At 37.7% G+C, this 16,459-nt stretch overlaps 1 protein-coding gene across 1 annotated transcript; it reads right to left on the bottom strand.

Moving 5' to 3' along the window:
- Nucleotides 1-294: 294 nt before the first annotated feature.
- On the bottom strand, nt 295-10,858 carry LOC140230520 (uncharacterized). The gene is made up of 4 exons (XM_072310664.1): nt 10,654-10,858; nt 8,221-8,356; nt 2,010-2,111; nt 295-662 (listed from the first exon to the last, which is right to left on the bottom strand). The coding sequence occupies exons 1-4, from the start codon at nt 10,856-10,858 to the stop codon at nt 407-409; spliced, it is 699 nt and encodes a 232-aa protein (XP_072166765.1). The 3' UTR covers nt 295-406.
- Between the last annotated feature and the right edge of the window lie 5,601 nt (nt 10,859-16,459).

Below are 16,459 nucleotides of genomic sequence, written 5' to 3'. Positions count from 1 at the left end.
GATTGGAACGCATGAAGAAGATTAATGTAAGTTGTCTACAAACACGCGAAAATATTCCAAAAAAAAGTCTTATAGCTCGAAGCGACTGACAGTATACAAACTCTGTTAATGGTGGTATCATGTGAAAGGCATTGTTCTAGAAGGAAACAAGTAAATAGGTGGTATTAGACATAATCATGTGCCTGATGATAACTATGCATAAAGTATTATAAAAAAAAATATGCGGTTAAGAATCTCAAGTCACCGTCGCATCGTAATGTTCGTGTCTTGTTTGTTTGTTTGTTTGTTGGTTGGTTGGTTGGTTGGTTGGTTGGTTGGTTGGTTGGTTGGTTGGATGGTTGGTTGGTTTGGTGGGGGCCTTATGTCCTTCTCACGCTTAAAAATGTCACACTTTTACTTTTTTCACTTATTCACAAAACGAGTATTCATTATCACCGCAGGCGCCGGCGTTTGAATAAAGATGCCCCTTTCTCCCTTGCGATGCCCCAACGACCTGATTCTCGTAAATCTGATCTGCTGGAGGATCATTGGATTTCGACTCGGCATTCAAACTCAATCCTTGGTAGACTGAATCGGGGGCAGACAAAGTTTGCAACCCTGCATACGTCGTGTCTCGATTATCGGTAGTATCCCGACTAAGACTATTCCGTTTTCCTCTTCTCCTGGGAAAGACGTAAGGTACGGTGGCGGAAGTTGAAGACAGAGTAGTGTCATGAGAACAAAATATCAAAAGAGATATAAAAAAAAATCAAAATATCATATCGAAGTTATTCTACAAGTACTGGCCTATACTTAAACAGCATAATAAATAGTGATGGATTTCCTGATCAACGTAAAATTTGAGCATGTCGACCGTTTTGGTATTATGAATCTCTTCATGCGTTGTAAAATAATATATGGACATCATTTCACATTGAGAATAATATATCATCAGGGATAGCAGTACATTTTTTTAGCAACCTAAAGTGTGTCATGTCAAAAAACAAAAAACAAAACAAAACAAAGCATCCCCTAAAAAAAGAGAGAACAGACCAGACTGTTGATCAAGTCACATACCGTCATGTCACTCATACATAATCGATTTTATGCTATCACCCATGCTTCTGGCATTGAAGATCCCTGTTGGTCAGGGGTTGTTGCATTTGTAGCTTTGAGACGAACCATGTGCTCTGAATGAATTGATATCCATACAGCACTGTCATAAATGACTGTATCATTATATTTATCGTCACCATACGTTGTATGACTTTAATCGACGAGATTCATGGATATACGTATTACAATTAAGTTTTATTGTGATTTTGTTTAGCGATTGCTTATATCAATATATATACATAATATATGTTATATATATATATATATATATATATGTAAATAATATATATGTATATATATATATATGTGTGTGTGTGTGTGTGTGTGTGTGTGTGTGTGTGTGTGTGTGTGTACATGAAGAAACAAACTGGTAGTGCATATTTGGCCAATAAAACATGAGTTTATTCGACTCAAAATTTTCGGCGTCCTATACGCCTTCTTCAGGATTCTTGACAAGACTCCTGAACTCATACTTAACTCATGCTCTATTGGCCAAAATGCATTACATTGTACCAGTTTGTTTCTTCATTTATTCGTGGAGCCAATCCGTAAAATTTCAACATGTTTGGATGTATATATATATATATGTGTGTGTGTGTGTGTGTGTGTGTGTGTGTGTGTGTGTCATATTTTGACCCCAACTTTTTAATTCTCATTATAGGAATATGGATTGTCGATTCAGCTAGAGTTCATTATCGGCCTACATTTGGAAAGTCTTTATGGTAACAATAATAATGATAATGATGATGATGATAATAATAATAATGATAATAATATAATAAAGTAATAGTAATAATCATGATAGCAACAATAACACTGATAATCGAAATAATTAAGTGAATAAACTGAAAAAATCAGTAACAGACTAGGTCATCTCAGTTAGCACCGACAAATGCCAAAGAAACTGGACTTACTTCAGATATACGAGAAATATGATCACGAACACCGCAAGAGCAAGGGTGGCTGTCACAGCCACAGTTACAGCTCCAGTATGAACCACGATCCTAATGCATGCTGCGAATAGGAAAAATAAATGAAAGCATATAACACGCATTTTTTTTTATCATCGGCTTATCGAGATTTGAATTTTCTTGTGTAAGCTACTCTCAATAGACAATAAATTTGAGCTTGGATTTTGTAGGGTCTTTCAGGCTATCTTCTGTTTTCTTTGAAAAAAAAAATCAATTGCATCAAATTGGGGACAAAATATTGCACCTGTGTTGCACCGTTAATTTCTGTTAGACTGTTTCATAAATTGCAACGATGGCGGTATTTCTAAGTACATCCTTAATTCTGCCAAGATTATATTCACCAAAATTTGAAGTCGTACACTCTAAGAAAAAAAGGTTCTTTTGAGCACCATTAAATGGTTCTCAGCACTGTCACAATAGCGACACCCTTTTAGGTGCTCGTGAGAACCTTTTCTAAATGGTGCTTGTCGGCACCTTTTGCAAAAGGTGCCCCTTAGAACCTTTTTCCCGATGAAATGGTGCTCGTGAGTACCATTTAAAAGGTGCCCATGGGCACCTTTTTGACTAAAGATGGGCACCTTTTTGACTCTTTTCAAAAGGTGCTCATGAGAACCATTTCATTGGAAAAGGTTCTAATGGGCACCGTTGTTAAAAGGTGCTGACAGGCACCATTTAAAAAAGGTTCTCACAGGCTCCAAAAAAGGTGTCGCTATTGTGACAGTGCTGAGAACCATTTAATGGTGCTCAAAAGAACCTTTTTTTTTTTTCTTAGAATGTAGTATGTGAATTGATGTCTGTGTATTTTTGGTGTGTTTCACATGCAGTGCTGGTAAGGTGCTTCACTGGCACCATTCTTAAAGGTACATTACCTATCTGCATTGAAAATGTGCATCACAAACTCATTTGAAATGAAATGAATTCATCTGAATTTCATCTCATCAGTCAAATATACGTTCAAAACATGTATACATATAGCAATACATCAGCATATCATACATTATCATTGACACTGGGAAAAAAAGAGCAAGGATAACACACCCATGCACACACAGTTTCACAAGCATGAATACATGTACATGACATTCACCAATATTTTTTCATGAAACATTACTCAATAACTGAAAAGCATAGAAATTTGCTCTTTCACATATTCGCAGAAATGTATTTATTCACCTTCACTTTTACAATCTAAAGGTGAGGTTTGTATTTGTCATGTTATAATCTGTCAAATATTCTTAACAAAATATTTTCATTTGTTCACTAATTTTTTCCATAATATTTGTCATTTGTGTACCGAGCAGTTCTTGAAAGACCATCACACATCTCTGTACAGATGATATGAAATAGCAAGAGGTGCATCAGGCTTTTGAAATACATAACAAAATTTCTAATTCTCTGTGAAATAATTCCTGCATGGATGAGATACAGTAATTGTGTAAGTCATAAGATAGGCAGAAGGCAAGTACATTACCTGCTTAAGTAGTATGAGGAACTTTTTCCACATATTTGCTAGTTTGTTTGGTGTTGTTTTTTTTCCTTTTAACGCATATTTGTCCTAAAAGCAACTACAAAGGGCAGGAAAACAATTCCATTAAACAGGACCTTTGGTATTGTCACAGAAAACATACATTATATTGCTGGTACTGTATGATACTTCGGATAGGATAAGCTTTACACTTCTTCACTTCACTTCACTTCACATTCATAACGTCGAGTACTTGAATTAACTTATCTTTGTATACGAGTGACCTTTTTGTTGTTGTTGTTGTTCTGCAATTTGAGAGCACCTTAGACACATCTATACAACTGCAAATACAAGAAGAGTATCAATTCAGGTTAATCATGACTTCTGACAATTTACAGCATGTCCTACGAAAACACACACAAAAAAGAAAAGAAAGGAAAAGAAAAGAACACATTGTTTTATAATGAGAAGGATAATAAGAATCCCAAGGGGAAAAGAGCTAGGATACCACACCCACACAGTTTCACAAGCATGAATGAACAAAATTCCTCAACCATGATCTTAAATATATAACATTGGGAATCGATAAAAATTTGAAGAGTTTGATAGCAAAAATCGATAAGTCCATATTTGAAGATTTTGAAGTACGGTCTCTGTCATAAAGTACAAAATAATACCTTTTAGATTATATATTGGTTACTACACTTACATATAAAGGTAACATTTTTGAAGTTATGGTCAAAAGAAGCAAACATTTTCTTATTGTTCTCTTTAGTTTTCTTGACCTTTAATCGCAAATATCTCCACTTGGCAAGTATGGACTTATCGGTTTTTGCGAACAAACTCTTCATTTACACTTTTTTTTTTATAGCAGAGCAACAAATTCATTAGAGTAAACTGTATGCAGGCCTAAATCTGAGGTTTGAATTTGCTGTCCTATAACCTGCCTATGACAATAATATGTTGTTTGCATTTGTCATTTTGTTCACCAAATTTGCCAACAGTCTTTTAAACACCACACATGTACATTTTGTATTTCTGCAAAAGCAATATAAACTGGTGACAAGAGGTGCATCAGTGCTTTGAAATAAATTACATAATCTTCAATTCTCTACACAATACGTAATTCCTGCGTGGGTATAAATGCAATAAGTTTTACCTGTCTAGGTGCAAACTTTAAAAGTGTGCAGAAATCGACCACACAATGACTGGAGAATTATAAAGAGCATTTTCCTTTTGTGCTTTTAAAGTTTAGAACTATGAATGACTCCACTTCTCAGATTGGCATCTGGTGTGATCTCATTACGTCTACCCCCCCCCCCCCTCGCCCCCCCCCCCCCCCCCAATTACAGTTGATTCAAAGCTGTTAAATGCAAATTATAGTGAAACATTATCACTGGTACATTGTAAGTTGCAAATACTGTATTGGGATCATAACAAAACATGTGACCCTCCATCACACAAACCAACAAAAAGTCGCCTGACATAAATATTTGGTTGACGGCAGATTCTGAAAGAGCAGCTATAAAATACACTATAAGTCAATGCAAACGAACTTACCTACCCTATCTACATATTTCTCAAAGGTTTTCTCTGGCAGCATCAGTGTGTTTTCTTTGACTCAGCTCATTCTTGGTTAGCGTAGGTTTCTGGTCGATGCTGTCAACGGGCTATCGGGCTAAAACTGTCATTCTGATTGATGTATTCTTTTGGTCACCCAGCTCATTCTTGACTAGCCCATCGGTTCTGTTTGATGCTGTCAACAGGCTATCACAGGCTGTCATTCTGGTCGATGTATCGTCTTAGCCACACAGCTCATTCTCGACTAGCCCAGGGTTCTGGCTGATGCTGCAAATGGGCTATCCCGGGCTCTTATTCTGATCGATGAATTCTTGTGGCCGCCCAGCTCATTCTTGGCTAGTGTTAAGCCTACCGGTTCTGGCCGATGTTGTCAACGGTCTGTCACGGGCTGTCTCTCTGATCAATGTAGAGTCTACCTTTTTCCCTAACCGCACCAGCGACCCAAACACGTACGTACTGCTTCATCGTCCCGGCCAGAGTTACTTGTTCCCTGGTTTCTGTGCATGTTGGTGTGTCCACTTCCCTGATATATGAATTGAAAGATACAATAGACCTACACCGCATTAATAAAACAATGTCATTGCTATAATTCGATAAACAGAACACGGCATTACACGGCGTGACTCCTCACTGAGAACAAGCCTGAAAACATACTGAAGAGATTTTGACCTAACAGTTAGGCCTACTGGGCTGTAGACAGACCTCTATTGGCTCTAACGTTAACACTGACAGTTATACATAACTTATAAGCTTCTAACATTAGAACAAATTTCCTTATTGCATGTAGACGGTATAGACCTTACCCCGGGGCGCTCCTTGTACACAGTTATCTTTGCGTTCGGCGTTGGGGCTATGTTTCAGAGTTAGTAGACTCTATTTTTAATAGGCAAAGAAATATCTAAACGTTACATGCATACCTAGCTAAGTAACTTAGCCCGGCCCAGTCGCTGTAAAAACGTGACAGCCATGCTCCGGCCCTGCACGGCGTCTGTTCGGGCTAGCCCATGAGCCATTGCTATGCCAAATTTCTAATTGTAAAGTGTCTGTCAGCTCAGCCTATGTTATTGATAGATCTGGATCTACTGTACCTGGTAAACATTACAAAAGATAGCAGCTTCGATCAAATTAGATCTATCATTAAGATCTAGCTAACCGTTAACCAGTTGAGGACGGTTTGATTTTGCTACAACACGCATTTTCCATAGTCACCTGCCCGAGTATGCTCGGGACTCGTCCTCAAACTGAGTGATGAATCTAACACGTAACATTCTAACTTGATTTTGTACCAACGTCGAACGAATGTCATCTAAAAATGAGATAAAACCACATTAAAACTAAAAATCTTACCTCTTCTCCTGAATTGTGATGACTGCTGCGGCGAAAATGGAATTGACAGTGACACGTTTCCAGTCCACTTTGTCAAAAGTAATGTCTAACGTTACCGGGTGCCTTTCGTTATGATGGGCGTGATGTGTCTACACTATCTAGCCGCGCCGTCTGCCGTTGCGCTGCATGTATGGTATTGCATTGGCACTCTGCCGCTATGTGGTGGTAGGTTTGCATAGGCTAGCGCAGGCAGGCAGCACAGGGCTACACAGCCGCGGCGCGTGTCGCCGCGGTTACATACTAGTAGTCCTACACAGTGCAGTGCTAGTACTAGTATGTGTACGTTTACGCGTACGCATATCTGATCGAGCGCTAAAATTGGATGGTGGGAGCTGTCAGTTGGCACGCAGCCAAGAGAAGTCATTAGTCTACGATAAAAACAATTATGTACTTTTTATTATCACAGCAGTAAAAACGCATAGAATATTTTTGTATCAATACCACAGTTTTGGTGATTCTTACATCTGACATTCGAATATACAGCAAGGGGAAAAATGAAAGTGGACCTAAAGATATTGTTTGACCTGCAGGAGTACCACAAATAACACTCGGGGACTGGGTCGCATACTAGCAAATGGTGACGAACGGAACCATTTCGATTGGGAACCATTTATAGGTGCTCATCGGAACCATTTTGCGAGAACCATCTGACGAGAACCATTTTGGAGCCGACGAGAACCATTTGAGAACCTTTTTTTCTTAGAGTGTACATCCCCTTGGCAAAACAAAGTGTGACTAGGCCTATAGGTAGCGTCTGCTCTTGTATCTTCTTCATCACTATAATTGCCCAATTTTGTTGTTAGTCTCTGTGTTTTTCTTTCTTTCAAGCTTTTGAAACTCTCCCTGAAGAGTACTTCAAAACGACATTAATTTGCTTTTCTGCATTGCTCATTATTCCTGAACATCATAATTCCAATTCTTCTGTTGTGGGTAACAATACCTACAGTAAAGGTATACGTTTGTCGGAATGTTTTGTGAAAGTTCTGGTTCTTTTTTATTCTTTTTTTAGGGTTGATGGAGGAGCTTTGCGTTAATCATAATCTGTTTTCTCGTCAGTTTTCTTGTTTCTGCACCAAAGGACTCCGTAGTTAGGCTAAGGTCACGCAGAATATATTGAAGATATAGTGTCACATGTATTCTGCAAGAACGATCGCTTTTCCCATAGCCCACCTTTCTTTCCAACATTCACAAGCAGAACACGAAATCAATACATATGAAACAGTAACGCATTTTTACGTGTTGATATACCGCGATCTCACCCTTCAAATTGCACTTAGGTTAACTAAAGCCTAAATGAAAAATAGATATATCATTTCTGCATTCAAACTCGGAGGAAAAGAAAAATATTTTAAAAAGTCTTATAGAATGTCCTTCAATCACTACGTTTTCGTATAGAGACTCCTTAAATTGGAACAAATCAATACAGTCCGTTATTTGTTTGTTTGTTTGTTTGCTTGCTTGTTTGTTTGTCTTATTTGTTTTTGACCGGTCGGAGTACAATGACGTAACTTGGAATTACATCAGCAGTATAGGAGTAATGTCATTTCCATATGACCTTTAGCAGTCATTTCTACAAGCCAGCGGACACTCAATTGATGAATTGATTGAAGAACGAAAGAGGAACGAAATTTACAAGGTTGACTGTTGTGTATCATTGCCTGTTTCGCTCCTCAAAAGGGGGAAATGATAGAATATACATGTACAACCACAATCACTAACCTTTGAGGTGTCGATGCTACAGCTGCTGCTGCTGCTGCTGAAAAGGGGTCAGACGGCAGCAAGGTTGTTGCGGTTAAAACTTGGGGGCGATTGGAAGATGGAATTTCCTGCGTATTGATTGTAAGTGGAACCGACGGATCTGGAAATGAAAGTTGTGAAAATATTGAACAATTAATTGAACTGAAAGTTGAGTACGGGGTAAAATACAGGCATTTCATATTTGTATCACGCCCTGAGGGTGAGGGGGGGGGGGGGTGGCCCGAAAAAAAAAAATATCCGAAAGGTCCATTTTTGCAAAAGAACGTATGATAAGCCTTATCACTAACAGATATTCCAATACATCTTTATCCGGTACGCTGATGCAACCATTACAATGTATTGTTTCAAGTGCGCATGATGACCTTTTTTGAATGAGCAACTGAATGTGCTTTGGTCGAGCTGCAATTTCCGTGTTAAACGTTACAAAACACGTCAGTATATGGGCAAAATGAAAGAAAAATATACGACTGACAACTTTCAGACGGAAAACACTGCAATATTTCTGGACACAGACATATGTGTGGGTTTTATTTTTTCCGTATGTGATCAAACCAGCAAGATTAGAATCTATTTTTACACTTAGAAAATGAACAGGAATCTTTTCAGTAATGGGTAAAAATAAAGAATTAGGTCTGCTATAAAGGAAATAAAGTTGATTTTGCTAATATCAAGGAGCAATTTACTACATTTTAACCAGGCCTATAACCTGACTAGTGTGACATGTGTGAATTAAGTGAATACAGCAATATGAGCAGTACACATCAGTGAAGTTGGAGGGAATTCGGATGATTCGTTCGACTGTTATGGATTTTGGTGCCGCCGTGGCTGAATCGCTTCAACAGTTCGTGAAGTTCTATGGTAGTGGGAAAGATATTAAAGAAAATATAAAGAGCGTTTTCAATTTCTGTAGCATATTGAAAGATTTTTTTCCACACCTCCTTCTGAAGGCAGGGGAAATGACATTATACCTGCAACCCTTATAATCTTATGCCAGTAATAAGTGAAGGGGAAAACGTGTTTTTCATTTAAAAACATTTGGGAATTATCTTCATATACAGTATGTGACATTTGAATTGTTTGAGTCGTTTCATCCGGTGATGACATCACACGGTTTTAGTCAAAATCTTAAAAATTCATGTTTTTTGAAGGGATCGTCTGGCGTTTAGCCGTCTTGGTCACACTAAACGTCACCTGGCTTTGCCTGGGCAAAACATTTCACTTCTTGTTTATGATAAATGTAAACGTGTAAAGATTTCGGGACGGTGAACGTAATATCTCTGTTCCATGGGATGTTTCAGAAAATAATATCCTTTTGAGAACAGTCAGGAAACCTATACGTATCTGGTGAGAAGTCGTGAATCTTGTGGAAGGGCATTGATATGCTGTCACTTAAATATTATTTGGATAGTATGATAATACATGTTTTATGTGTATATGTATTCAAAACACTCATGTAAACAATGACAAAAAGATATTGCATTGGCACGATATTTGAGAGCCTTTGTCTATTTAGATCGTTGTAACCTATTCAGTTCAATATTGTGTCTTTTCCAAGTTCTCACATGCTGTTTATAATCAGTTACCTTATCCTGGAAATCAACCTTCATCAAGACATGGGTGCGTGTTGCATGTGCAGTAAATCACAAATGTGTGTTTTGGGTTTTTTTTTCAATTTACGGAGGCTGGGATTGTATATATTGTTTTGAACTGAATGGCTACCCCTAAATGTAATTGGCGCTCTGATTAGTGGGGGATAGCTTAATATAAAGATCAACTTTTTGTCTGAAGAATCTTGCGTTTGAAATTGTGGGCTTATATCAGGTAGGTTTTTATAGGGGGAAAAAGGGAAGTCTGATATTGGTGTTAGGTAAGCGCACATCTGTAGGGCCCTGCATGGGATAGGTATAGCTCTTATTCTGGTTGTATTATTGTTGTATAATATATTGTAAATGGAAATTTTTGTAAAACCATGCAAAGCTGCCCAAGCCGCCAAAGCTGCAATGAAGGGGACTGCATCATACAAGTTCGCTTTTTTAGCACCCCCTGCATTTTCATTCCCAGGCTTGTGTGAAACAGGACGTGTTTCTGTATGGTGTTATATGAAATGGAATGTGCTATTATTTGTCGTTTTTAATATAGCTGTATATTTCTGAATTTGAAGAGAAAAAAAACGAACGAAAAGAAAAAGAAATTCCGATCCATATGCATAATATGTGAGGAAATTGTGAATCAAGTATAGGGGAAAACTCGACGCGTTACCACTATAGGCCTACATATCATTCTAAATCATCAATGTTCGGGTTTCTTCGAGTAGCATTTGGCTTAAATTTCACTTCTACGTGGGATGCAATGGGTCATTACTTGAGGAAAATCAAACATTTTTTAGTACAGCTATACCTCTGAAGACTGCCATAAAGGAATCTCCTCCACAGCTCGAAAATCGGTCACCGCTGCACACAGTCTGGCATGACCTGTCGTCAACCCGCTGACGCCATTCAACAACAGCATTTAGACATAGGCACTGGTCTCCGGCTACAAGTACATAATACTTGTATCTGTCTTTGCTCATCTGACAAAAGTCTCGGCAAAAATCAGTGGTCATGTTATTGGCTTGCAACCTTGCTTGATCTTCCAACGGGATGTCGTCTGCCTGGTACACGAAACAACCTACGTAGCCACTTTCTTTTGTTAAGGAATGTCCGGGTGGCAGACAGAAAATACAAATAGTAGGATCAATAGTATGAGCACAAGAGAATAAGCGTGTTATTCCACCAATTTTTTTTACCAAAAAAAAAGTGTGATAGGCCCTACTTTCATGTCTGCGTACGACAACCCTTTTTTATGTCACATTTTGTGTAATAGTCATGGCTAAAATAATATTGTTAATCCAAAATGAAATTGAATTGATAACCGAACAACCAAACCGTCGTATAGGAGGAGTTACGGTGACAAACTGTCGAACGGTCCCCATCTCTTAATGATAAAAATTCTATGCAACAACAACAGCAACAACAGCAAATTGTTGCTGGGTCCAGGCAATGATCTGGGCTCAAGACAAATGTCAGGATATTAATTTATTAGTGGAAAAGTGAGCAAAGAAAATGGGATTCTATCGGGATTCGAACCCGAGACCTCCGGATTGCTAGAGAATGAAGAACCTCTCTTCCTGATTGGCTGTTGCAACAAGAAGTTGCCACCTTAGCCAGGATTTCATTCCTAACATCTAAAGTATAGGAAATTATTATTTATCACCACCAAACCAGAAGGTAATCATTTAGTTCCTTGGCCAATGTCAACTCCTGAGTGACCTTGGCAAATTTGTTCAAATCCTTTCACATTCTCCTCGAGTCAATCAGGTATTATTAGCTGAACAGCCAAAGAAAGAAATGAACGCATGTGTACACATATTATGCTCAACACAGTACCTCCTGTCAAGGAGTAGGCAACCTACAATTAAACCATTCCAATTCTGACTTGAATGTTTAAGTAAACAAATGTACCAATTTTCAAATATACAAAGCATCATACCTCCTCTCAATAAATACACAAAACACTAAATGAAATCTTTTGCATAAGAAATCCCCAACTAATTATGTTCCGCATGCATTCATTTTGTTTTTGTTGAACATTCAAGTGGAATGTAAAAGAACGAATAAAATCGAAATAAACAAAAAAAAATGTGGGAAAAGGGTATATGTGTGTGTGTGCTGCAAATGACCAAGCTTACCTTTGCTGTAGCAATTGGCCCTTACAGTGTCTCTGCTGTAACACCGGCGACTATGTACAGAGATCTCACACATGTTCAGAAGAGTCTCTGCGAATAAGACAAAACGAAATAAAATGATTATATCTTTGTGGTATTCTGGCACCAGGTATATTGATTCAACCAGTCAGTTGCCGTTTTGATTGCTATACATTTGACATTTCATTTTAAGAAGTCATTGATGTTTATCATGTTTATAACATGATAAACATGATTAACAAAGACTTTCCGTGATTCCATAATGATGTTATAACAGAAAAACATTTAACGCTCCTGACCTGTAATTGACGAAACAACGTTAAAAGTCGGATGATTTGCTATCCCTTGCCGTTATACAGCAGTTAGGCCTCAAGCTAATTATAACTGTAGATTTCTCAATGTCAATATATTATTGTAAGTGCACTAAATATACAATCTGCTTTATTATGCTTTATGCACTCCTTTGACATCATCGAATGAAAGTCATATACCTGACTCCCGAAATAGAAGATGCAGGCTCCATATGGTATATATATATATATATATATATATATATATATACCAAATTTTCGACGCATACACACATCTTCTTCAGGGTCGACAGAAATAATTATTCATGTCGACCCTGAAGAAGACGTGTGTATGCGTCGAAAATTTGGTTTGAATAAATAGCACTGTTGGATTAAACTGCATTACTACCCTACTTCGTCATCCTTGACATATACAATGTAATTAACCTATGACGATAATGTTTCTATCTTTTCCCGGAAATCCACATGGACAATCAGATACATATATATATATACACATGTATATATATATATAATTTAGGATATATACATGATACATGAATGAGTACAGTTACTGGTCCTCACCATTTCCTTGGCAAGAGAGTGATTGGAGATATCGACTCGGACGTAACCGTGGAACCAGATTAAAACGATTAGCCCCGGGAAATCCCAGTTGTCGGCAAACGACCATAAGTTCACTGGTGGTGAAGTCAAACCGTCTATCAAAGTAGAATCCAAACAGCCTTCTGAAGAAGCATGTTGGAATCCACTGGCCATCAAGCATCATTTCCACTTTACCCTCCGATGCTCCTTCCTCTCCACCCAATCTAACAGCTTGGGAGATAAGAAGAAAATGCAGTGACATTGTCATGTCGTTTGTCGCAAACGTCTATCGCCCTATAACAAAAGCTGGAAAGACAGTCATCTCGTATACCGATATTTTCTTATTACATACATTTAATCTCTACAAACAGATCAATTATTCTGCAACGAAGTCAAGAGTGTGAGCACCCTCTGTACTTCTTATATCATGTGTAGAGTGTGGAAAGGGGAATACGGCGATCGGGGAGTTTACAGCTAGACGGTTTGTTATACCGACAATTTGTTGTGCCGACCTTGTTTTTGTTGTTGTTGTTGTTGTTGTTCTATCGAAAATCCATATATTTTTTTTCTTTGTACATCAATTCGTTATTACGAAGTTTCAACTACCATTGACTGCTCCGAAAATGAAATTTGGTTCACTAATCTGAAGATTCGTTTGTCTGCATATTTTACAAAAAGAAGCCCCTTATGAAGAAAAAAAGAAAAGGGGGTTCATTACTTCAAAAATGAAATAGAATTCTGCAACTTATATAAAACTACTGAAATTATATGAAATCATACGAAATGATATACTATATAGATTTTGCATATACTCGGGACAGATGAAACCTGACATGATTGTGTTTATACATTTATTCTGGTAAGGGTATACATTTTCCTCAAGCGACAGCGTAGATGAATTCTCGATTCAGATAGGATGATGATGGCGATCCAGTCTACTCTATAAAAAAAAAAATCGAGTGAAAATGTTCACTCTTGAAGGAGTGAATAACAGAAAAGAGTGAATTTAAAGTGAAATTGGAGTGAATTTTGAGAGAAAATGTTCATTTTCACCCATTTTAGAGTGACCTCAGGGATCACTCAAAAATTTTCGATACTACTAAGTACAAATACATTATTCAAAAAAAAATAAGACAAAATGAAGCAAACAACAGAGACACAACAACATGAGATGACTAAACTGAGGGGGGTACGAATAAAAGGAATATAGCAAAAACAAAATTAAAGAAAAAAAAGAGAGGGAGAATGCCTACACGCTGAACAAGAGAAACGGAAGAGGGAATTCAGGAATTATTTCGGAACTGTGGAATATTTATGGAAATAAAATGCCGAATTCATTACTTTATAATGCCGTTTTTCATAGCGTAAGGATGAAATCAATAACTGATGATGAACCTTGTGTTTGCTGTAACCTATATAGGTAATGAAAATAAATACCTCAGCCAGAATTTAACAACGAATGATTATAATTATCTATAGTATGCGCGGCATTATCAATAAACTTCAAAAGAGCGTGAATGGTGCTATGTTTCTGACGAAACCCAAACTGAGAATTTGTAAAAGCATTATGAGAATTAAAGAAATTAATTGTTCTTGTGAAAATTAATTTTTCTAAAATTTTAGAAATTTTAAAAATGATGATGACGATACTTATGATAATATGAGATCAATGGAAGTAGGCATATTGCATTTCGACTCGACTTGATTGAACAGCGTACATGTGTGTGTGTGTGTGGAAGGATATACGGGCTGATGAAGGGCACGAACTATGCATTTATTTTCTGTTCTCATTGCCATTGATTCTGCTTTAAAACGCAGAAAATCATGGTAGATATGGGAAAATGCGATGTGCGACATCTTGTCATACCAAGGAGGTACTAGGCGAGCCTCCTTGGCCATACAAACGAGAAGTGAATCTTCCTTGGCATTGCGGACGCAATTCAAGAATGAACACATTGTTATTTCTCCGCCAACTTTTAGTATGTCAGCTCTCGTTTGTCTTTTTCAAAGAACGAAGTCATTCCTTCATATACATGAATTTGAAAAAGGTATATCGAAATTACACAATGAAGGTTTATCGATTCTTCAACATGACATGCGTAATCGCTCGTTACATGAACATATTAATGCCCGAATATTGTTTACTCTTAATTCATCACAAATTTTGTACAAAACTCTCAGTACTTACTGACATTTTCCGAACCAGAAGAAAGAGTGACCAAACCAACCAATATGATAACTTGACTGGTCAGGGTAGCAAGACGATGTCCTCTTCTCTTACTCATCATGGTTAGCACTTTTATGGCATCCTATAGTGAAAACAATGTATAATCCTATTCATACTCCACTTTCACCGTTTACTCGTTGTCTTGGAGTGACCGTTTCTTTCTTTTCACTTTTATGCGCTGTGCACACTAATTTGTAAATAGAGCAAAAATGACTTGACCATATACGCGGGTTTTTTTGTGATTTTATTTTTTTGCCTCATTTCCTTAATAATTGCTCGGAAAGGGAAAGTGAAAGAACCACAACTTAAGGAGCTTGTTTTTATCCTGTGAAAGGGAAAGGAAGTCCTGTCATGCCTGTTGGAATATGGCCGGAAATATACACTATGCCAGTATGCGGTATAATGATTGTGTTTGGAGAGAATGTTTTACACTAACTATACAACATCAATGGGTTGAGAAAATGTTTTGTGTCCAGAAAAAAATGCCAGCTTCATCATTAATGTCTGGTATTTCTGCCACACTTCCTCAAACTCTAGGCACACGGCCAACCCAATATATTATTTGAGCCCGACTGATCCTGTCTAACGTTTTGTACTAAACCCGTTGGGAAGGCTTGATATGAGAGATATTTTGACGGAAAAGGGAAAGAGGAACTTCAAGCAGAAAGTGAATACAAGTACCAAAGAAATACAAAGCACGTATGATATATTGATGGGTATAGCAATGACAAATAATAATCACGATCAATGAATTCGAAAAAAATATTGCCATTGTTGCTATTACTGTGAAAGGGAATAATGGAAAGGAAAATAATCGGAAAAGTATTCGTCACATCATAATACCCTGGTTGGATTATATTCAACGTGGTTGCCTCAATGATCATTTTCACCATCGCCAGCAATTGATAACCTTTACTGTTACCTCGCCCCGTTTTAGGCCTATTATCATTCACACTAACAGACGATCGACGTGTTTCACGTAATCACAGATTTCTTCCCTCGATGTTTATGTATCATAATCTGATTAGCTCTTTATTCTCCCTGCTTATTTATGCAACAAATTGACGTAATCGTGGACTGTGTGTGAGGGAGGGGGGCGTGGTTGGAGCAAGGAGGTACTAGTACCGCGATCCTTGGTTGGGTTGAGGTGGGAGGGGAGCCCAATGCTGCTGTCAGGTCCCTTTCCCACTCGGATATTTATCTCTTCTGATATGGTCCTACCCTGAAACACATACATGCATTCTGCCGCCGTAGCTTTTGTCGGTCAGTCCCCGGTCTCTTTATTACTATATATATTGAAACAACGTTTAGTGATAAAAACGTATGATACAAATGGGTATG

The sequence above is a fragment of the Diadema setosum genome, chromosome 7 (assembly GCF_964275005.1).
Source record: "Diadema setosum chromosome 7, eeDiaSeto1, whole genome shotgun sequence".
Lineage (NCBI taxonomy): Eukaryota > Metazoa > Echinodermata > Echinoidea > Diadematoida > Diadematidae > Diadema > Diadema setosum.
The sequence above is the reverse complement of the archived record's forward strand: the minus strand, read 5'-3'. Positions and strand labels throughout refer to the sequence as shown.

What these genes read in the sequence shown, in the direction of transcription:
- LOC140230520 (XM_072310664.1), bottom strand. Translation starts at nt 10,858, where the DNA reads ATGACCACTGATTTTTGCCGAGACTTTTGTCAGATGAGCAAAGACAGA. An exon ending in GCTGTAGCATCGACACCTCA is followed by an intron (nt 2,112 to 8,220) that starts AAGGTTAGTGAT and finishes TTTCCTATTCGC; the next exon opens with AGCATGCATTAGGATCGTGG. An exon ending in ATATTTCTCGTATATCTGAA is followed by an intron (nt 663 to 2,009) that starts GTAAGTCCAGTT and finishes CGTCTTTCCCAG; the next exon opens with GAGAAGAGGAAAACGGAATA.